At 42.8% G+C, this 22,758-nt stretch overlaps 1 protein-coding gene across 1 annotated transcript; it reads left to right on the forward strand.

Annotated features, from left to right (window-relative positions):
- The first annotated feature begins 3,909 nt into the window (after nucleotides 1-3,909).
- LOC127217721 (uncharacterized) lies at nucleotides 3,910-9,273 on the forward strand. Its single transcript, XM_051178726.1, is given in 8 exon segments — nucleotides 3,910-3,961; nucleotides 3,964-4,298; nucleotides 4,451-5,331; nucleotides 5,376-5,686; nucleotides 5,689-7,655; nucleotides 7,657-7,924; nucleotides 7,927-8,889; nucleotides 8,892-9,273. Coding segments are annotated over 8 exon segments (5,139 nt in total). The 3' UTR covers nucleotides 9,254-9,273.
- Nucleotides 9,274-22,758: the final 13,485 nt, after the last annotated feature.

Below are 22,758 nucleotides of genomic sequence, written 5' to 3' on the forward strand. Positions count from 1 at the left end.
AAGGGAAGGCAATAAGAGACCTGAGGGAGTTTGGAAACAAAAGCTTGATTTAGAGATTTAGAGAATATAGTCCAAGGTGTCAGTTCTTGAGGGAATTACACCAAATCACCCAATTACATTAGGTATTTACAATGATAAAAATTTTTCTGAAGAGACTGACACTACAGTTGTTGGGGCAACCAACAATGCTGGTTGTATTAGACTTGATCCCAAGCACAGAATCCATACTCAGTATTGTAATCCTTGTCCAAACCAAAGTCAGGAAGATCATAAGCTCCTCTGGAGCATTGTATACTGTCCTCTGGCTAAACTGACAGTGTTAGGGCTGTTTTTGATTATGTTTTAGCCATTCATTAGCACTGGGAGCAACAATCAGAGAAGCCTCCATTAGCAAACAACACATTTCCATAGAAACTTCCATGCTTTTCATTTCATAAAAATCATGTTTTTCCTTTTTCAAAATTATTTTTTATTGTTTTTCATATCAATCCCAGTACCTTCTCCCTTCTATGACCACCCTCCAACTGCCCCTCATCCCGTTCCCCCACTCACTCCCCAAGGTTGGTGAGGCATCCAGGAGAGATCATCAAAATCTCTCAAGTCATTAGAAGACAGAAAAATGACCCAAAGGACAAAGACTTCAGAAATGTAACAATATACATATATACATTTCTCACTAACAGACATATACCTCAAATGTCTTGACTAAAGGTAGAACCGTAATGTGCAATATGATAAAATATCCTAAGTTGTATCAACATTCAAAATATGTACTTACATCCAGACAGTTTTATATTTCTGTGCAAAACATCATAAGCAGAAAGAGGACCCGAACAGTCCAAATACAAGAATCTAACAACTTAGGTTATCAAGGATCTAGCAATTCAAATTATCTATAGCTAACAGTTGCTAAACTTAGTTCACTAGATAATATGTAAATCTGGCAGTATACCACCCTAACCATACCTTTCCCATCCATATCCAAAACTTACCTAAAAGAGATACCCGAGTCTGAGCATCACCTTCCATACCCTGTCCTAAAGAACTAAAACCCAACCCTATGCAGGTGTATATTATCCCCTAAGGCAACAAAAGTCTGGAGAGGACCTGCTGTAACATTTGTAGCCAGTCTCTGCTTGGCAGGAGATGCTTGACTGAAGTTCTCATCTGAAGCTGTGGCCACAGTGTAACAAGAAGGTGCACCCTTTCAGCCAGCTAGTCTGGAGATGTCTCCAGCTTTATACTCCCAACCTGGTTTTAGGGTGATGTTTGTTTGTTCAGAGGCATCAAGTGGAATCAAATGGAATAGATGAAATGGGCCCCATCTTCCTTCGGGAGACTTCAAAGATTGCTGTTAGGAACGTTTTTGTTTGCTGTGGAGGACTTAAACATTAATATCAGCACAGAAAGCTTAACTTCAATAGGTGGACATTCAGGGAAAGGTAACAATAAGGATGGGTTAAGAATGAAGAAAATTGGGATTTTACAGATATTAGAGTCCTAGATTTTGTTTCCTTTTTGTCTTACACGAATGGCTTTTGATATGAGACAGAAACTCTGAATTTTCTTCAAATAACATGTTTGAACTTGGAGAAGGAGGGTCAAGTTCAACTCCAAAGCCAGATATGATTTTTATGTATATAGGGACTATGACTGTGCTAGGAGGTAAGAGGATATGAGTATACTATAAGTATTTTAACATAGCATTAGATTCTCCTTTGTTTGATGGTTCTTTCTGGATAGCTACCCTCTCCTCTTTAGGCATATACATGCTCTGTGTCTTTGTGCTTTTTTGGAGATGGGTTTTTTTTTCTTCATCCCAGGAAAGATCAAAACACTCCTTTTACCTTTGTGAGGTCTCCATACATCTCCTGGGATATACCTTGGTGGACGATCTTTCTTTTCTCATCATCAAGAGGTTTCTCCTCTTAAAATCAGATGTTGATCATCTGTGATGGTATCCAGAGCTTTTCTTCTCCTGTAGAAACAAAGAGGAAACACCTACCACAGTGTAACACATATCTTGGTTTCCATACCAAGGTCAATGCATCCTTGAAGTACAGTAGCTGGTTTAGTGCAGAAAGTTGTTTTCTGTTGTTCAGTGTCTTACTGCAACTGTTTTCCCCTTCTCATTATCATGAGACAGTTTAATGTTAGTAAAGCATTAAGTAATCTGTGTGTGTGTGTGTGTGTGTGTGTGTGTGTGTGTGTGTGTGTGTGTTTTAGGGGGGCAGGGGGTGGCAGGTCTTGGTTCCTCCAACCTGCTTATAGAGCATTTCCTTTAAAGTGCAATTAGATCTCTCAAGTAGTGCTTGTCCTGTGGGATTGTGTGGTATACCAGCTTTATGCTTTATGTTATAATATTCAAAAGAACATTACAATTTGATGGACGCATATGCCAGAGCCTTGTCAGTTATTTGTGCAGGTAACCCATAATTGCCATTACCTCTAAGAGGTGTTTGATATCAGAGTCAGACTTTTCAGAACTCAGAGCAGTGGCCCATTGAAATCCTGAAAATGGGGCACATAGTTTAGTTATCCAAATTCTGCAAAGTGAAACCATCCATTTGCCAGATTCCTTTTCTAGGTATACCTTTAGGATTGCTACCTGGAGGTACAGGAGTTTGTTACAGAATGGACAAGTAGGATATTAATTTATTTATTTGATATATCCTTAGCTTGTTGCCAATGGAAAAATCCTTTTTTAAAAATTTTTTTTTTTTGCTGTCTTTTTTTTTTTTTTTTTTTTGGTGTTTTTTATGAAACTCTGAGACCTCTAGCACACTTCCTTTAATTCGCAATCCATTTCATCAGCTGGTAGATTCATATGGGGATCTTGTTATGTGTAGGTGTTTCCTGCCTGTCTGGACCCACAGCCACAGGAGCCCCAAATAACACACAGAGGCGCTGTATTTGATATAAAGCTGCTGGCCAGTTACTAATTTCTTATGAAAAACCCCCACTATGCTTATTGCCTGTTTCAACTGCTCTTGCTAATTTGCCAGGGTCAAGCTATGAGAAAAGTACAGGAGGGAACCAGGTGCTGCTCTCATCCAACGCCAACCAGGTATCTGTGGTCTGCAGCTTGGACTAAAGCAAGGTCAGCAGGACAGTGTCCAGTATGCTGAGATAGTCATAACTGAATTCTTTGTATTCTTTGTGCCCAACCCAAATAACCAACTGTCCTTGGTTAACTACAACTGCTACATTTAGATGAAACAATGAAGTCCCTGTAACCATGCTTCTACTTCTGTAAGCCTGCTTCTTGCTACACCAACCTTATATAAATTGCATATGCTTTAACCAGGCACGCTCTCTCAGTCTCTCGAAAGACTAGGGCGTCCATAGGTACCTGTGTGTAAACAATAAATAACCTCTTGCACTTGCATCCAGTGGTCCGGTCTCGTCTCTTGGGGGCAAGGGCCTTCCCCCTGACAGGCTCCACAAACTCTTGGGGTCTTTCATTGGAGGTTCCACCGAGATTGGAGACCCTTCCCCCTGGAGACTGACACTGACACCCACCGGGAGGTAAGCTGGCCAGCGCTTAATTTCTGTTCTTTGTTGTCTTGTTCATACGTCTTTTACTTGTTGCTTGTTGCGCAGCGATTGGTAATTGGCTAGGCTAGTCGAGTCTGTAGGTGGCTTGAGAAGGAGCTGACGAGCTCAGACTTCTACCCGCCACCCTGGGGAGACGTCTCAGGGATCTGGGGCTCCCGATTTTTCGGAGCCCACAACGAGTCCCAGGGATTCGTGGTTTTGGAGGGGCCAGAGGGCTTAAGACCCTCTGTGCCTCCAACTCAGTATCTGGTTTCGGTTTTACGCCGAAGTCGCGCAGCACGTCTCTGTGCCGGCTGTCTCTCTGATCTGTTTGCCTTGTCTATTTACTTGCTTCTTTATTTTGAAAAAGACATGGGACAATCTGTAACTACCCCTTTGAGTCTGACCCTAGGTCACTGGAGCGACCCCAGGGCCGAGTGTACAACCAGTCAATGGACGTAAAGAAAAAGAGATGGCAAGTCCTGTGTGCTTCTGAGTGGCCGACATTTAACGTCGGCTGGCCCCGTGATGGGACTTTCGACCTTGGTATTATCTTGCAGGTAAAGGAATGAGTCTTCGATGCCGGGCCCCATGGACACCCTGACCAGGTGGCCTATATTGTCACCTGGGAAAATCTGGCCTCTGACCCACCCTCTTGGGTGGCTCTCTTTGTCAACTCCAAACCCCCTTCTAAATCTTTCCCCGAGACTGATGTGGCCCCACTTTCACAGGGACCCACTGCTCCTCCTTTGCCTTCTTCTGTACCACTCATTCCCTCTCAGGCTTCTGCCAAATCTCAATTATATCCTGTCCTCAAGAAAGAGAAAACCCTTCACTCCAAACCTATTCTTCCTGCTGATGAGTCTGATCTTATAGATTTACTTTCAGAAGACGGAATCACCCCCCTTATCAGCCCCCTACCCAGGGCACTGTAGGTGGCGGTGATGCCCGGCAAAGGGGTCCGGACAAACCAGACAGTACCAGTACCACTCCTGCCCTGGACAACGGACAAGAAGACACTACTGCAGACTCCCCAGTAGCTGGCAGACTCAGTGGTAGAAGGGAGACAGCCACAGAAGGAACCTCCCGAGCCTTTCCCCTGCGCCAGACTGCCGGACCAGGAGGCCAATTTCAATACTGGCCTTTCTCGGCGTCCGACCTCTATAATTGGAAATCTAACAACCCCTCCTTCTCCAAAGACCCTGTAGCTCTCTCTAATCTAATTGAATACATCCTAATAACCCATCAACCCACTTGGGATGACTGCCAACAGCTTTTGCAGGTCCTTCTAACCTCAGAAGAAAAACAACGTGTCTTCCTGGAGGCTCGAAAGAACGTCTTAGGAGATGATGGGAGACCCACTCAGTTGCCTAATGAAACTGAGGAAGCTTTTCCCCTAAATCGTCCTGATTGGGACTTCAATACTGCTGCCGGTAGGGGACACCGGCGCCTTTATCGCCAGTTACTCATAGCGGGCCTCCGCGGCGCTGGACACCGTCCCACGAATTTGGCTCAGGTAAGACAGATAACCCAGGGACTGAAGGAAACTCCGACTGCATTTTTGGAGAGGCTAAAGGAAGCCTACCATATGTACACACCCTTTGATCCTGATAGTAATGAACAAAGGGGCAATGTTTCTATGGCTTTCATTTGGCAGTCGGCTCCAGATATTAGGACTAAGTTGCAGAGACTAGATAATTTACAAGATTATAGCCTGCAGGATCTCGTAAAGGAAGCAGAAAAGATCTTTAATAAGAGAGAAACACCTGAGGAAAAAGAAAGAAGACTTAAAAAGTTGCAGGAGGAAAGAGAGGGCAAATTAAAAAAGGAGCTAGAAGAGAGAGAGAGAAAAAAAGAGATCGTAAAAACCGGAAAGAATTAAGCAAAATCCTGGCCACTGTAGCTCAGAATAATCATAATGCAGGAAGTCAGGAAAGAAAGGGAGAAGAAAGGAGGCCCAGGGTAGATCGAGACCAGTGTGCCTACTGTAAAGAAAAAGGCCATTGGGTCAAAGATTGCCCTAAGAGACCTAAAACTCAGAGGCATGGAGACAGACTCCCAAGACCAACTCAGCTTCTAGCCCTAGATGAGGACTAGGGCAGTCGGGGCCAGGAACCCCCCCTCCCTGAGCCCAGGCTAACCTTAAGAGTCGGGGGCAGCCAGTGACCTTCCTGGTGGACACTGGAGCCCAACATTCAGTTCTCACTGAAACGAACGGGCTATTGAGTACCAAAACAGCTTGGGTAGAAGGAGCCACCAGAGAAAAACAATACCGATGGACCACGGAGAGGAAAGTTCATCTCGCATCAGGTAAAGTCTCACATTCCTTTTCGCATGTACCGGACTGTCCATATCCATTACTGGGTCGAGATCTACTGACTAAATTAAAAGCACAGATCCATTTTGAAGGATCAGGAGCTAAAGTCTCTGGCCCACAAGGGGCTCCACTTCAAATACTGACTTTACAATTGGAAAATGAATATAGACTTTTTAAAAAGCCTCCTGAACATCAGGAAGGAATGGACTTATGGTTAAAACAACACCCCCTGGCCTGGGCAGAAACAGGGGGCATGGGGCTGGCCATACAACAGTCACCCCTAATAATTCTCCTGAAGGCAACAGCCACCCCTGTCTCAATTAAACAGTATCCTATGTCAAATGAGGCATATCAAGGAATCAAGCCTCACATTAAGAGACTATTAGACCAAGGGATCTTGATCCCCTGCCGATCCCCATGGAACACTCCACTTCTGCCTGTAAAGAAGCCAGGAACCGGGGATTACAGGCCAGTCCAAGATCTTAGGGAAGTCAATAAGCGAGTGGAGGACATTCACCCCACGGTGCCAAATCCCTATAACCTACTAAGCACCCTGCCTCCTACTCATCCCTGGTACACTGTTCTGGACTTGAAAGATGCTTTCTTCTGCCTGAGGCTGAGCCCCCAGAGCCAGCCTTTATTTGCTTTTGAATGGAAGGATCCAGAACTGGGCATTTCAGGGCAATTGACCTGGACACGCCTACCCCAGGGGTTCAAGAATAGCCCCACTCTCTTTGACGAGGCCCTTCACCAAGACCTGGCAGATTTGCGGATCAAGCATCCATCTCTGATCCTGCTGCAATACGTGGATGACCTCCTCCTTGCAGCCACCACTGAACAGGACTGCACAACAGGTACTGGGGCCCTATTACGAACACTGGGGAACCTGGGGTATCGAGCCTCTGCCAAAAAGGCTCAAATATGTAGACAGGAAGTCACCTATTTGGGATACAAGCTAATGGATGGGCAAAGATGGTTGACACCTGCCCGCAAAGAAACTATATCTCGTATACCCATCCCCCAAAACCAACGTCAACTTAGGGAATTTTTGGGGACTGCAGGCTTCTGTAGACTCTGGATTCTGGGGTTCACAGAAATAGCGGCCCCCCTTTACCCGCTAACCAAGCAAGACACACCTTTTAAATGGACTGAGGAACAACAGCAGGCTTTTGATGCTATCAAGCGGGTCCTGTTGTCCTCACCAGCCCTGGGCTTGCCAGATGTCACCAAGCTTTTTGAACTCTTTGTTGATGAAAAACAGGGCTATGCAAAAGGAGTCTTAACCCAAAGGTTAGGACCCTGGAGACGGCCCATTGCCTACTTGTCTAAGAAATTAGACCCAGTTGCATCAGGATGGCCTCCATGTCTCCGGATGGTGGCAGCGATTGCAGTCCTAATCAAGGATGCCACCAAATTGACTCTGGGACAGCCAATGACCATACTGGCGCCAGACGCAGTTGAGTCCCTCATCCGTCAGCCACCAGATAGATGGCTATCTAACGCCCGTCTAACTCACTATCAATCCCTGCTCCTGGATGTAGACAGGGTTCAGTTTGGGCCAATAGTAACCCTGAACCCAGCCACCTTGTTACCGCTGCCAGAGGGACCAGCCTCCCATGACTGTCAGCAGATCCTTGCAGAGATGCATGGAATGTGGCCTGATCTGACCGATCAGCCCTTGAACGATGCAGACTACACCTGGTTCACAGATGGCAGCAGCTACTTGCTAAATGGTGAGAGACGGGCAGGGTCTGCAGTGACGAATGCCTCAGAGGTCATATGGGCCACTGCACTCCCCCGGAGGCACCTCTGCTCAGTGAGCTGAACTCATTGCTCTGACTCAGGCTCTCCAGATGGCAGCAGGTAAGAAGCTTAATGTGTACACTGATAGCCGGTATGCCTTTGCCACTGCCCATGTCCATGGAGAAATTTATCGGAGAAGGGCCTTTTTAACATCAGAAGGCAAAGAAATCAAAAATAAAAATAAAATCTTGACATTATTAAAGGCCCTGTTCCTTCCTAAGAAATTGAGTATAATGCATTGCCCTGGACATCAAAAGGGGGAAAGCCTGGAGGCAAAGGAAATAGCCTGGCTGATGAAGCAGCCAAACAAGCAGCCTTAGGCCCCCAACTATATAACCATATAGCCAATATAACCATATTGACTGAAAAGGAAACAGCTAAGACTCCAGATTGAGACTATGATGAAACGGATTTGGACATTGTTCAGAAACTAGGTGCAGATTATGACCCCAATCGGCAATGCTGGGTCTACCAAGGAAAGACTATACTGCCTATAAAAATGGCAAGAATATTAATAGACCACCTCCATAAACTGACTCATCTGAGCACCAAAAAAATGAAAACTTTGCTAGATAGACAAGAAATTGAAACTTACCTTCCCAATCGGAATTTATTACTGGAACAAGTAACTGCTAACTGTCTGGCCTGTGCCCAGATCAACCAAGGAAAAACCAAACTGGATCCTGGGACCCGGCTTCATGGCCATAGGCCTGGTGTCCATTGGGAAATAGACTTTACTGAAGTCAAACCTGGAATGTATGGTTATAAATATTTACTGGTTTTTATAGACACCTTTTCAGGATGGATGGAAGCGTTTCCTACCAAACATGAGACTGCAAAAATGGTCACCAAGAGACTATTGGAAGAAATCTTTCCCAGATATGGGATGCCACAGGTAATAGGATCAGACAATGGGCCTGCCTTCGTCTCCCAGGTAAGTCAGCTGGTTGCCAGGTTGCTGGGGATAAATTGAAAATTACATTGTGCTTACAGACCCCAGAGTTCAGGACATGTAAAAAGAATGAATAGAACCATTAAGGAGGCTTTATCCAAATTAACGCTTGAAACTGGCTCTAAGGACTGGGTACAACTCCTACCTCTGGCCCTCTATCAGGCCAGAAACACTCCAGGCCCTCATGGCCTAACTCCCTTTGAAATCCTATATGGCAGTCCACTGCCAGCTGCATCATTCTTTGATGCTGGCATTTCTGATTTTGCAACACCCCCTCCATGCAGGCACATCTACGAGCCTTACAGATAGTCCAAGAAGAGGTCTGGAAACCTCTGGCGGCCGCATCCCGGGAGGAACAAAGAACCCCTTGTCAGCCCCATTCTTTCCAGATTGGCGATTCCGTCTGGGTTCGGAGACATCAGACTAAGAACTTAGAGCCCCGCTGGAAGGGCCCCTACACTGTGCTCCTGACAACTCCCACCGCCCTGAAAGTGGACGGGATTGCTGCCTGGATCCACACATCCCACGTGAAGGCCAGACAACCAGAACATCGGACCCAGGACCAGGCCCCATCTGAAACAACATGGAAAGTTCAATGCTCTCAAAACCCCTTAAAGATAAGACTTTTACGTTCACAATATTAGCAAGCATGCTTTTGTACATAGGTTTAAATGCTTCTGAAGCGAGATCTCCCCATGCCTCCACCCCCTCCCCCGCTCTTGACCTGGCAAGTGATTTCCCAAACTGGTCAACCTCTGGCCTTAATCTACCTGGCACCTGGTGGCCTAGTCTCACCCCTGACTTTTGCCAACTAGCTGCTGGACTGGACACTTGGGACATCCCCACTTATGGTGCAGACTCCCTTAAAAAGGACATGCCTAGAACAGAAGACAGATGGATAGGCTGTAGCAACCCCCAGACCCGATGTTTTCTAGCCCAATCAGACTTCTATGTCTGTCCTCAGCTGAGTCAACCCAGGGGGTCAGGATGTGGGGGGCATCAGGAATACTTTTGTAAAAATTGGGGATGTGAGACCACCGGGAGTGCCTATTGGAAGCCCAGCTCGTCCTGGGATCTAATAACAGTGCGCCGAAATTACACTCGCCCACCCCTTGGGCAGGAAAAGCTGCCACCCTCCCATCAATGTGGGAGGTTGGGTCTGTGAGTCAGCCCGTTGTCTCCCTTTGAGAATTGACTTCACCATCCATGGGAAAAAGGACTATGCGGTTTGGACACAGGGGAAGACTTGGGGGCTAAGGTGGTATCTGCCAGGCCTGGACAAAGGAGTTGTCTTTAAAATTCGCCTGGAAATTAGAGATCCTGACCCACAAGCCATAGGGCCAAACTCTGTGCTTACAGACCAAAAACTTCCCTCCAGGCCACAGCCAACTCTCCCTAGCAACACCCACTTATTCCCAATCCCAGGTACCGGGGATAGACTATTAAAATTAATTAAAGGGGCTTACACAGCCCTCAACGCCACATGCCCTGACCAGGCCAAAGACTGTTGGCTCTGTCTCCTTCCAACCCCCCCCCCCATTATGAAGGTATAGCTATTAATGAAAAATTTTTAAACCATACCAGTCCCCCTCAGCAATGCTTGGACTCACCAGGTCTTAGTTTGACTCTCCCTGAAGTCACAGGGCAGGGGCTCTGCCTAGGCACAATACCCAAGACCCACCAGAAGCTATGTAATCAGACACTGCCAATTACCCCTGGCAATTATTTTCTTTCAGCTCCCAATGGAACCTACTGGGCATGTAGCACTGGACTGACTCCTTGCATTTCAGCACAAATCCTGAATAAGGCTTCTGATTATTGTGTTCTGGTAGAATTATACCCTCGTATAATCTATCATACTTCTGAAACTGTTTATAAATTCTTTGAAAACAAACATAGGTACAGGAGAGAGCCTGTCAGTATAACCCTGGCCCTTCTTCTAGGGGCTGGAATAACAGCAGGAATAGGCACAGAGCAGCAGCCTTGAGTCGAGTCAGCCAATATGAATCTCTTCATACTGCTATGACTGCAGACCTAAAGACAATAGAAAGATCCATTAGAGATATCAAAGACTCCCTAGTCTCCTTATCTGAGGTGGTTCTCCAAAACGGGAGGGGACTCGACCTTCTATTTTTAAAGGAAGGGGGCATATGTGCTGCCCTCAAAGAGCAATGTTGTTTTCATGTGGACAAAACAGGAGTTGTGACTGAGACCCTAGACAAACTACAGGATCGGTTGGAAAAGAGACAGAAAGAATCTGAGGCCCAACAGGGACGGTTTGAAAAACTTTTTAATCGCTTCCCTTGGTTCACAACACTGATATCCACCATCATGGGACCGCTAATTATATTCCTTTTGATTCTTACCTTTGGTCCCTGCATTCTGAACAGACTAATACAGACTAATACAGTCAGTAATTCAAGCCTTAGTTTTGACCCAACAATATCAGAGACTAAAACAATTAGAAACTGAACAACAGTGAATAAAAGGTTTTATTAATTTAAAAGAAAAAGGGGGGAATGAAAGACCCCCACTATGCTTATTGCCTGTTTAAACTGCTCTTGCTAATTTGCCAAGGTCAAGTTATGAGAAAAGTACAGGAGGGAACCAGGTGCTGCTCTCATCCAACGGCAACCAGATATCTGTGGTCTACAGCTTGGACTAAAGCAAGGTCAGCAGGACGGTATCCGGGATGCTGAGAGAGTCATAACTGAATTCTTTGTATTCTTTGTGCCCAACCCGAATAACCAACTGTCCTTGGTTAACTACAACTGCTACATTTAGATGAAACAATGAAATCCCTGTAGCCATGCTTCTGCTTCTGTAAGCCTGCTTCTTGCTACACCAACCTTATATAAACTGCATATGCTTTAACCAGGCACACTCAATCTCCCGAAAGACTGAAGCGTCCACAGGTACCTGTGTAAACAATAAATAACCTCTTGCACTTGCATCCAGTGGTCCGGTCTCGTCTCTTGGGGGCAAGGGCCTTCCCTCTGACAGGCTCCAAACTCTTGGGGTCTTTCACTTATAGGCTAGCTCTGTCTTAAATATTAGCCCATGTCTATTAATCTAAGTACTTCCACATGGTCTTATCTTACCAGAGAGAGGGGTTGGCGTTCTCTCTCTGTCCTCCATGTTCAATCTCCTCCCTCTACTTCCTCTCTCCTAGTTTCCTTGTCCCGCCTATCTTGCTTTCCTCATGGCTAACCATGAACTTATGAACCAACCTATGAATTATATTTATAGAATGACATCTCCCATCAGGATCTGATGTGTGATATATATATATATATATATATATATCAATCATTGTTTCTTATAACTGTATAAACAATGAAGTTAATTCTGTATCATCGGGAATACATTCAACAGTCTCAATGTGTAAAACGACTCTCTCTGCATATTGAGAGTTGGGGACTACATTGAGGGGTTCTGTCAAATGCGTAAGTACCATGAAAATGGCTAACAATTCTGCCTTTTGTACAGAGCTATAAGGGCTTTACTTATATTTCTTGATTTATGTTCTGCCTTACCTGAATTGTTTGTGTCAGTGTAGCATGTAGAGACTCCAGAGATTGGTATTTTCCTTACAATGTGTGGAAGGACTCAAATTGTTTTCTTTATGAATTTGATTCTTTCACTTTTGGGATAATTGTTGTTGCTGGCTGTTCCAAAAAAAGTTACTGCAAGCCCTTTGCCAGTGTTCATTTTCTCCCCATAAGAGGAAATTCCCACATTAGTTAAAGGCATTAGAATCTCTTAATTTACCTTTTAAAATTAAGTCAGATATTTTTTCTATGAACATTTCTGGTTTTTTATTGATCCCAGACTCACCTCAGGCAGAGTCCTGCCTATGAGGGTCAAAGATGATGGGTGTCAAAGACTAGGCTGATATTCAAGATATTTCAGCACTGGTAGGCAGATCTAGCTGGGGCCTGGCAGTCTCCAGCTGAGGCCTCTTTAGCAGAGGGCTGGCAATGAGGGTCAAGGATCTAGCCTGCAGGGACTCAGAGTGGCCCTGCAGGGATGGGTGGATCCCTGGGAGGGCCCAGAACTCCAGCAAAGGACCTACAGGCAGTGGGGGTCAATCCTGGTATCCTATTCACAGCCACAGAAAACAATGCAAATGTTGGTACCTTACCGGAAGGCTTTGTAACTCTGTACTAGAAAAACAGATAAATGATATAAGCAGAATTTAAAGGGCCATTCTAGTAGCACCATGGAAGACAGTGCATGCAGTATATGAGTGCAGTGCATGCAGGCAGTAGAAGCTTCAGAAGGGAACAGTATTAGCACATAGACTACCTAAAAGCCACTGCTGTGATGATATTTTGGCAAAGAATTTTGGCTGCCCTTTGCCTAAAAACTTTATTAAGGTTAAATGAAAAATTAATGAGCTAGTTTCTCAGTCAGAGGACATTTCAAGACATCATCATCATCATCATCATCATCATCATACTACGTGAGACGTTATTAGTAACATCACTCGTGAAAGGCTCTACAAAACAAAAGCAAGTAGAACAGAAAAAGTTCAGTATGTTTAGAAAGACAAAGATCACCAGGAAGCTTAGCTTTGCAGGCAAGACATGTGTTAAAAGGAAGGATGTAATATTTAGGGAGATTAGCATTGTTAAGGAGCATAGAAAACGTGTCTAAGAAGTTGTCTGTTCCTTGACAGCAATTGAATAAAAAAGCTGATACCAATGTGATTCAAGTGGTAGGGTGGGGAGTGGACAGGATCCCTGCCAATCTCACACCTGAATTCTGCTACAAGTCACAAGATCACACAGTAATTATAGAGCCCTCTATACCAAGATAACTATACCAAGAATTAAGGATTCTCCTGATGGATGAAACCAGTACAAAGTTGTACCTGGTGTTATAATCTCATGAATGAATTGTTATGTTATGTCAACCAGGAAGTATAGAAAATTCCATGGCTGTGAGGACTACAAGAGACCTTGATTCCCCCAATAAAGATAATTACTTTATTATTGGGTAGCAGTGGTGGTGACACAGCCCTTTAATCCTAACACTCAGGAGGTGGAGGCAGGCAGAACTCAGAGTGAGTTTCAAGACAGCCAGGGCTGTTACACAAAGAAACCCTGTCTCCAAAAATCAAGGTAAACAAACAAATGAAATTACTTTAAAGGTATTGGATTGTATCGTGCAGGGCATGATGGCAGACACCTTTAATTAAAGGAGCAGAGCAAGGCAAGTGGATCTCTGTGAGTTCCAAGCCAATGAGGGCTGCAAAGTGATGCCACCTTCTTCCAAAAAGAAAGAAAATTCTCTGAATTGGTTGGTTGTCCCTGACCATGGGCTAATATAAATAGCCTACATCTCTTTTTGAAGAAGAATTGTTTGAGCTGGGTGTTAGCTTAAAACGCTATTAGCAATAAATGGATGGAAGAATTTACTCTGGCTTCTGATTTTAGCGGCTCACTCTAGGTTCAGCTGGCTCTGTTGCTATAAAGTAGTTGGGATGTAAAGCATGATGAGAGTAGAATGTGACACTAAAGGTTGCTTACTTCATGCAAGGCAGGAAGTAGAAAATAGATGAAAGTTTTGGGGGAAGCTATCCCCCCCCCCAAAGGCCCCTGTACTTGCAATGACTTACTACAAGTAGAGTCTAGTCCATTTAGCTATGAATTTGTAAATAGATTCATCTATTGAGGAGATTAGCAACCCAGTAGCATCAACAGTCAGGTTCTGATTGGGTTAAACGCATTTCCAACTTGTACCAAGTTTACCAGGCTGTGACCCTTTTATTATTTGAGGCTGATTTGTGGTGCTAAAAGGCTTTGCCATCAAAGACCATTTCTAAATGAACATTATTAGCACCAGTACTACTTTCTTCAGTGTTTCCTATTCTCCTGGCCTCCTCAACCCTATTTCAGAAGCTGAGCGTCCTTCCATTTTGCAGTCTCTTGGTACACACAGTTCCATGTTCACATCTCCAGCTCACTTCTCCCTCTGTACTTCACTCTCACCTACCTCCGCTTCCCTCTTCTGGCTGTTTCCCCAACTCTGCCTTCACGTGTGGGGTTGAAATCCACAAAAGCCAGTTCAAACATCAATGGGACAGTAGTACCACCATCTGCCCTCATCTCCAGTCTTCAGAAGGTGCTTCAGTATGGGGAGGTGGAGATGAGCATCAGTGATATATGCTCATTCCTGAGGATGTGCTTGAGTTTCCACACTTCCCATAGCACATCTCTGGAGAATGGGTCCACTGCACCATCAACAATCTTTGGGTGCCCCCTTGTGTGCATTTTCAGAATTACAAGTTGATGGCTGACGAAAACATTTGATTCATTCTACTTACAGACTCTCATCTCTTGCCTGAGCAGACAAGCTCTCTTTCTGACTTCCCAGGTAAGACTGGCCAGAGGAACATTATTAGCATCTGAAGCGAAATAAGCTAGAAAATGGCAATTATTAAATAATGATGATTCAGCAGTCATTTCTTTAAAATATTTCTTGTACTGCCTATTTCCCAACCCTGACTTTGCTTGACATGTGGAACAGAATGACCTGGAGACATAACTGGAACAATGGTTGTTACGCTTAACGATCTACTGAACGCTACACAGGCTTCTTTAAAATCTGGATTGCCTGCCTGTCCCAAATGGACTTGGGACCCAGGCCTTAGTTCACTAGTGACATCTCCTTTCCTCCCTTATTGGTATTAGAGTGCCCAGTCCAAAAAGATTTCCACGATGCACAACCAAGGAAAATCTGTATTTTCTGTGAAATTTACAGGGTGCAGCATACAGAGGGAGATTTGGGACCTAGAAAGGATGAGCTTTTGTGTGTGGAAAAGGATGTCACGTAAAGATTCTTGTAAGTATACTAATCATAGAGTGGACAGAAACTTTTGACTAGGACCTGAAAGAATAAGGCAGACTACAGTGTAATGCTGTAGACAACTTTATTTCAGTTTCAGTGTCCTTTATATATGAACGTAACAAAGAAAGCAATGATCTTTGAGTTCAGAAAAACATGTAAATAAACACCAGTAAGCAGAGCAGCTCTTTCCCAGAACTTCCTCAGGGCAGACCAATTTAAACACAATTGTCTGGCACATACTATCGATTATATCTGGGAAAGCAGCACAGCAACACAAAGGGCCCTATCCAGATTCAGGGTATACTGAACAGATTAGGTTCTATAGCTCTGATCTGACATCCAACAAGACTCAACATGTCTCCTGAGTTGAGTGCAAATGTTTGTCCCAGGAGCCACAAAATCACATCCAAGGGCAATCCAGGGAACAAAATGCACCTGAGGTGAAAGGCCCTCTGCCTTTTTCTCTCTCTCACCAGTTCCCCAAGGCATTGTTCACCATGGGTCCTTTCTTTGGCTGTGTTCTAACAAGGGACGCTGTATAGTATGTAGTCTCACACTCATTGACAATTGCTCTTCTCTGGGGGTTGATTCTGTAGGCCCTGCAATTTCTAGAATCTAAAGATTGGAACACAATGACTTAGCCCTTTTGTGCTTTTAGCTTTTCTTAAATACTTCATATGCCTAAGGAACAAGGATTTTTATGATTTAGTAAAATGTTTATAGTTCCTACTAAGTGTGTCAGATTTCTAGTTAAGAGTCTGTGTCTTAAGTGACATTTCTTTTAAAATTAATTCATTAAAATTATGTCAAGTTCTAGGCGAGCACAAAGCTCTTTACAGAACAATACAATGTGTACACTGAAACATTCTCAGAAGACATCCCTGTGTTTAAGTGACTACACAGTGTATTTGGGGTTTGGCCAAGGTGGCCAATTTACAGGCAAGGATGGTGAACAACTGGTATGATCCTGTGATTTTATTTGTTTTGTTGTTGCTGTTTTATTTTTTAGTTTATGTTTACTTTTCATTTATGTTTTGTTTGTCTTTCGAGACAGGGTTTCTCTGTGTAGTCTTGGCTGTCCCAGAACTCTTCCATGTAGACCAACCTGGCCTGGAACTCACAAAGATCTACCTGGCCTCTGCCTCTGCAGTGCTGGGATTAAAGGTGCCCCAACATCGGTGGTGGCACATGCCTGTACTGTTTCTTGATGCCCACTTTACATTCCTTCCATAACGGATGGAACCCAGGCTACCACACTCTCCTCTCCACTCTGACAGGCTGTACTCTCTCAAGCCATGAACCAAAATAAATTTTCTTCCATTGAGTAGTTTCATCAGGAATCCTGTCATGGCAATGAGAAAAGCAATCCACAGTATTCTCTCTTCATTTGTTAGGAGGCATCAGAGTTACCAAGCAAGATAAACACAAAAACAATAACAAACAGACAAACAAAAGGACCCTCAACAACCACTCTGTCCTTTGATATGAGAACACAACAATTTATTCAAGATACTAATTATCTCTAGGGAAAAAAAAAATTCAGCCATGACAGGCAAGGTGATTCTTTTCTTTTTTTCTTTTCCAAGAGCATGGAGGGGTGCATGGTAGTGGGGGATAGAGGACAGAACAGGAGGGAATTTTAATGGTGCTTTACAGACTTTGGAAAATGCTGAAAGAGGACCCTGTCTGTCTGTCTGTCTGACACAGACAATAACTGCTGCACAAGCCAGAATTCAAAATCTCCATGAGCTACAAAATGTTTGAAAAGGGAAAAGCAACAAAGAAAAAAGGAGATCCTTAGATGTGACAACGTGCTCCCTGATCTATTTCGTAAGACACACACAGCAAAAACTCAAGTCCCGTGATGTTGAGTGTGATCAGAGGGTTGAACCTTGCCACGTACTCTTCAGGCAGCATCCTGGATGTGCTTTGAATGGTATGTGATTACTTCAGACTCAAGGAAAAGTTCCTGTAAAGGCTGCTATAACACTACACTACTTTCAAGACTGAATTTGGTCACAGACTTTAGCCACTCTTCACAATGTTTTAGGAGTTAGAAACAATGTTAGGTAACAACAGCATTACACTTGGGACAACCCTTCACCATGAACATGATGCAACAGCCCTGTAACAGCGGGGCAAATGATGGGGTCCAAATGCTGGCTGGTCCAAATGTTTAGAAACAGCCATTGAACTGTTTTGGGGGCATAGACTTCAGGGGTATGGGCTGCATTGTCCAGCTTTGTCCCCTTGTGGCTACCACTGAATTCCTGTCCATGCTTACAGGCAAGGCCAGGGAAGCAAATGGTCTTTGGGTTTCTTTTTATGTAGATTGTACCTTTTTGTACTTCTCTCAGCATTTGACTCCCAAAAATGACAATTTCATTTTTTGGCTTAGCACTGTGGAACTTGTCAAATGGAAGCCATGTCCTTACAATTGCCTGACTTTAAAAGCTGGTCTTCTGTAGAAAGATAAACAGAATTCTAGTTTGGGAATAAAGATGGCAACAGCTAGAGCAGGCTCAGAGAGACTTGCTGTGATCCAACTGACTTTTAAGAATCCACAGAACTCTAGCTTTCTTTGCTAAAAGTTTTGGTGCCAGAGCCCAAACACACCACTCAACTCAGTAAAACACAACAGTTGGATTTTGCAGGCTCCACAAATAACATGAAGGCCAATTCGTGTTTCTGGTCCCAACAGTTCTCTGTTGTATAGGAAGTACCTCACCTTTCTAGCTGGTAGATTTCCGGCTCCATATTTGGATACTTTCCTCTAAGCAACACTTTCCTAAGCTGCAGTCTGGACCCTGTGTACTCCCACATACAGCCCTACTGACTTGGCCCTGTACCCTTTTGGTTTGTTTTCCACCACTAACTAAAAAAAAAAAAAAAAAAAAAAAAAAAAAAAAAGTCTCTGTCAAGGTCAAGTATCAAGTTATGGCAAGAGGCAAATAAAAGTCACCCAGATTCCTAGATGACAACCTTTACTATGCACACAGCACCTTCTTCAGTCTTTAAAAATTGTAGAAATGTTTCATTCTTTTCATCTGAATCATTGTCCTAATCTTCTGTGACAAAAACTGCAAAGTGGGTAGAAATGATTAATGACATCCTAACTGCGACATACTTCATCTTTAAGATTGAAAGTCTCCTTTGATACTCATTTATTTTCATCAGTAGACTGAGTGACACTGAGGCCTTTGGGTCATTTTGTTTTGCAAAACTCACCAACCATGGCTCATGAAAAACAAAAACAAAAACAAAAACAAAAACGTGCCCATGTGTAGCCTCACTGTTGGTCAGAGTAGCTTCTTCACTGTGTTCTCATGACTGCTGAAGTATGAAGTAAATGTTCATTAAACACTTCAGCATTCTGCTTGGTATCAAACCAATAGGCTCTTCCCCACCAGCTGCCAAAATAATCATCTTGTCCTCTCCTAGGATGCTTCCAATTCCAGTTGTCTTACCTGTCTTTCATGGAGATGTAGAGAAAGGAATAACTAGACACCTCAGATTCTGTCACTGTCACAAAGAAGGGAAGCGTAAGATAAGGGTAAATAGTACCAATCTCTCAAGGAAGTAAAATTAACTTTTGAAGAACTGGAGACACAAAGGCAAGAAAAATGAAAGTAAAAGTAGACAAAACAAAAACAAACACATCCCTGTAAAGCTCAATAATGACATTGCTCCCTCCCAGAGGTAAAGACCACCTAGCAAAAACCCAGTATCAGACATGAGAAGCCTCTTTAGTGTTGTTGACAATAGTTGTCCACGAGACTCCCAAAACACACAGCCTGTTGCTGTTGCCCTTGGTTACTGCCAGAGGCAGAAGCTAAGGTCCCTATTGCTGAAGGCACCATGCACTTCAGACACAAGACATAGAGAATCCTGAGTTAGACGTGACCTAAATGCCAGAAGGTGCCATGAAATGTTCCAAAAGGAGGTAACCAAAAGCCCTACAAAACTATGATGCCTACAAACCACATCAATGACTACCATGGTGTCATACGTATACAGTACTGACACAGATACTCTGATATGGGACATATAGAAGGCTCTCTACTTTCACTTAGCATCCACTGAACAAAAGTGTAATTAATTATGCCTGACCCTAGAAACCTACCAAGTACCCATGGGACTAGAGGATATTTTAGAACACCTACAAGCACCACTTTATTAAAGTAGCATAGTCTCTTAACTATACTGTTAATATTGGATACATCTATAAAACAACTCTGGCACCCAAGGCTCAGGCAGTTTCCAAAAAATGGGGCAGAAAGATGTAAAACCAGAGGATCAGAGAGATTTCTGTGAGACTGTCTCCAAGTAATGTTTAAGCTCTCTCTAACATAGTTGCCTAACATGAGCTGAAAACAACACAGACATGATAAAGGGGATGGGACCAAGACCACAGGCCTTAACCAACTGCACAAAAAACAAAACAAACAAAAAAACAAAAACTGTAGGAAACTAAGTAGTGCTCAATGTGAGAGAAAGTCTCCCCCAGGGAAGAACACACCAACTAGTCATCCAGTACCAAATGATCATCCCTGAAAACATACATACACGTAAAATTATACAGACAGAATGGGTTGTAATTAGTAATACATATGTAAGTACATATATGCATGTAACAAAAGAGATCATATATTTAAGGGAGTAAGGAGTGGTATACAGGAGAATTTAAGGGAAAAGGGAGAATAATGCAATTATACTATAATCTCAAAAACATCAGAGGAAATATGAAAAAATTCTAGCTATAAAAATAAGTCTCTAAATAGTTAGGCAACATGTTTTATTACTATGCAGTCTTACATTTTAATTTCCTGGAGAACAATTTTATTTTACAATGTGAAACCATAATAGTCACCTGTTTATTAGAAATAAAATCCACACACACTTTTGTTTTGTTTTGTTTTGTTTTCTGCAAAATGTCCTGTGAAAGACTTAAAAGAACAATACGTGCGGAAATTACTTTCAAATGGAATGATAATGGTGTACTTCAAAAGGAGGTCAGGCAGTGGATCAGTATTTATCCCTAGTATACAAATGGATTTTGGGAACCCATTCCACATAGAGGGATACTCCCTCACCCTAGACACATGGGGGAGGGCCTGGGTCCTGCTGCAAATGAAGGACCTGCTGCAAATTGAATATCCCTAATGGAAGGCCTTGCCTTCCCTGGGAGCAGAAGTGATTGGGATGGGTGTTGGGAGGGGATCAGGGAAGGGGGGAAGGGAGAGGGAACTGGGATTGACATGTAAAACAAGCTTGTTTCAAATGTGAATGAAAGGGGGAAAAAAAGGAAAACACACACACACACACATACACACACACACATACACACAAACACACACACACACACACACACACACACACACACAAACACAAACTGTAAAGGTCAATAATGCAAACCAAAAATAAGTACAAAGGCTTTATATACCATGTTATCAGCGAGGTGGTGAAAAATTCAGTTCTTAGTGTGAGTTATGCCTTTCCTAGGCTCTCCTGTATCCTGCCTACTTATCCACACCAATTAACTCTTCCTGTCCTATTATTTCCCTTTTCTCTTCATACCACTTGTGTTCTATTGCCACTCCTTTAAATTTTCCCCATTCCTGACCTAAGTAAGGTCCCTTTCGAGTTTCCTCACTTCACAGGAACTCCCGTTTAAATGCAAAAATCTAAAGATTCAATGCTAAGACCCACATATGAGACAAATGGTGCAGCATTTGTCTTTCTGGGTCTGTGTTATGTCAATAATTACTGTTTGGGTAGGTACGCTGGCACATTCCTTTAATCCCAGTACTTGGGTGTTGGAGGCCAGCCTGGTGTACATAGTAAATTCCAGGCCATCCAAGGCTGCATACTATTTCAGAGTAACATAAAACAAACAAACAAAAAGAGCATTACAAGAACATGTTTACCAAATGACTCACCAATTAGCTCTCATCTAATTTCAAGTACCACCTCTAAGTTCATAGGATTATCAATATTTTCACCTGTGTAAACATGTGAGAAATTGTTAGTCCCCTGGGATACTGGGACTGTGAGTTGGATGAGTAGATAAGAAGGCACTTTTTGCCAAGCCTAATAACCTGGATTTGATCCCTGGGGCCCTTGTATTTTGCTCTTAGAATATGTCCTCTGACATCTGCACATATGCTCTGATTGGCGCACACACACAAAAATACATTTTTCAATACAGGATGAATTCCCCTCCCCCAATAACAGTCTACTCACTGGTGTCAGATACAAAAACATTTATTAACAGGGAAGTAGTCTCATTTTATTTATGTATGTCAGTGTCAAGTACACAGTTACAATGTCACTTCTCTTAAGCATATTGTGGAATTTCATAATGTGTACAAAGAAAATATTCAACAGGCCATTCCAATTAAATGACTCACTTCCTTTAAGACTTCGTACCTTTTATAAAGCTTTGGCTGGAGCAAGTTTCCTAGCTTCCCTTATCATTAAAAAAAAAAAAAAAAAGTAAGACCATATGGTTACAGTAAATAACACTAAGTACAATTTATTTTTATGTAAGTTTATAACATTTACCAAACTAGTGTCACCTATCAAAAGTTGGTACTAAAAGTTGTACTAAAAAATAAAACAATACAGTATATCTCTAGACTGTTAGAAACACAAAGTTTATAAAGTATTAAGTTTATTTGAATTCTTATAGTGAAAATTTTCATTAAACATATACCTTATTATATTGCTTCAGGAGAAAGGGAAATTCAAGATTAAAAGATTCTTAAACATAAAGAATAGATTGTTTCAGAAAAGAACACTGAATAGCAACTAAAAATCTGCAGGGGATGCACTCAGTTGCTCTTAACTTTAGTTTGCAACATCTTAATGCCCTTGTACTGAAGGAATTATGTATTTAGTACTGAACATAAATCTAGCATCTTTCAGAGGATGCCAAGCACCAGTTACTTGGGGTTCTAATCCTATGAATGTAACTTTTGAATATAATTATCAGTGGCACAAAAAAAAAAAGAAAGAAAGAAAGAAAAAAAAAGAGGTTAAACCTGGCAGCAGAATTAGAAGGGAATGCCATAAGAGACAAAGGTGCTATTATCAAGTAAGAAATTCTTTTTCTTCAAGAATCTCACAACGTATCAGATACACACAAGTTCATTGAAGGAACAAAATAAATGTCATTTTTTTCCCCAAAATTCCTAAGATTCAAAACCAATAAACGCATAACTGTTTAAAATGTTAACTCTCAAATAAAAAGTAAGAAAACCAACTAACACATATGCTATCTTTTCAAAAACAA

Source organism: Phodopus roborovskii, unplaced genomic scaffold (genome assembly GCF_943737965.1).
Source record: "Phodopus roborovskii unplaced genomic scaffold, PHOROB, whole genome shotgun sequence".
Classification (NCBI taxonomy): domain Eukaryota; kingdom Metazoa; phylum Chordata; class Mammalia; order Rodentia; family Cricetidae; genus Phodopus; species Phodopus roborovskii.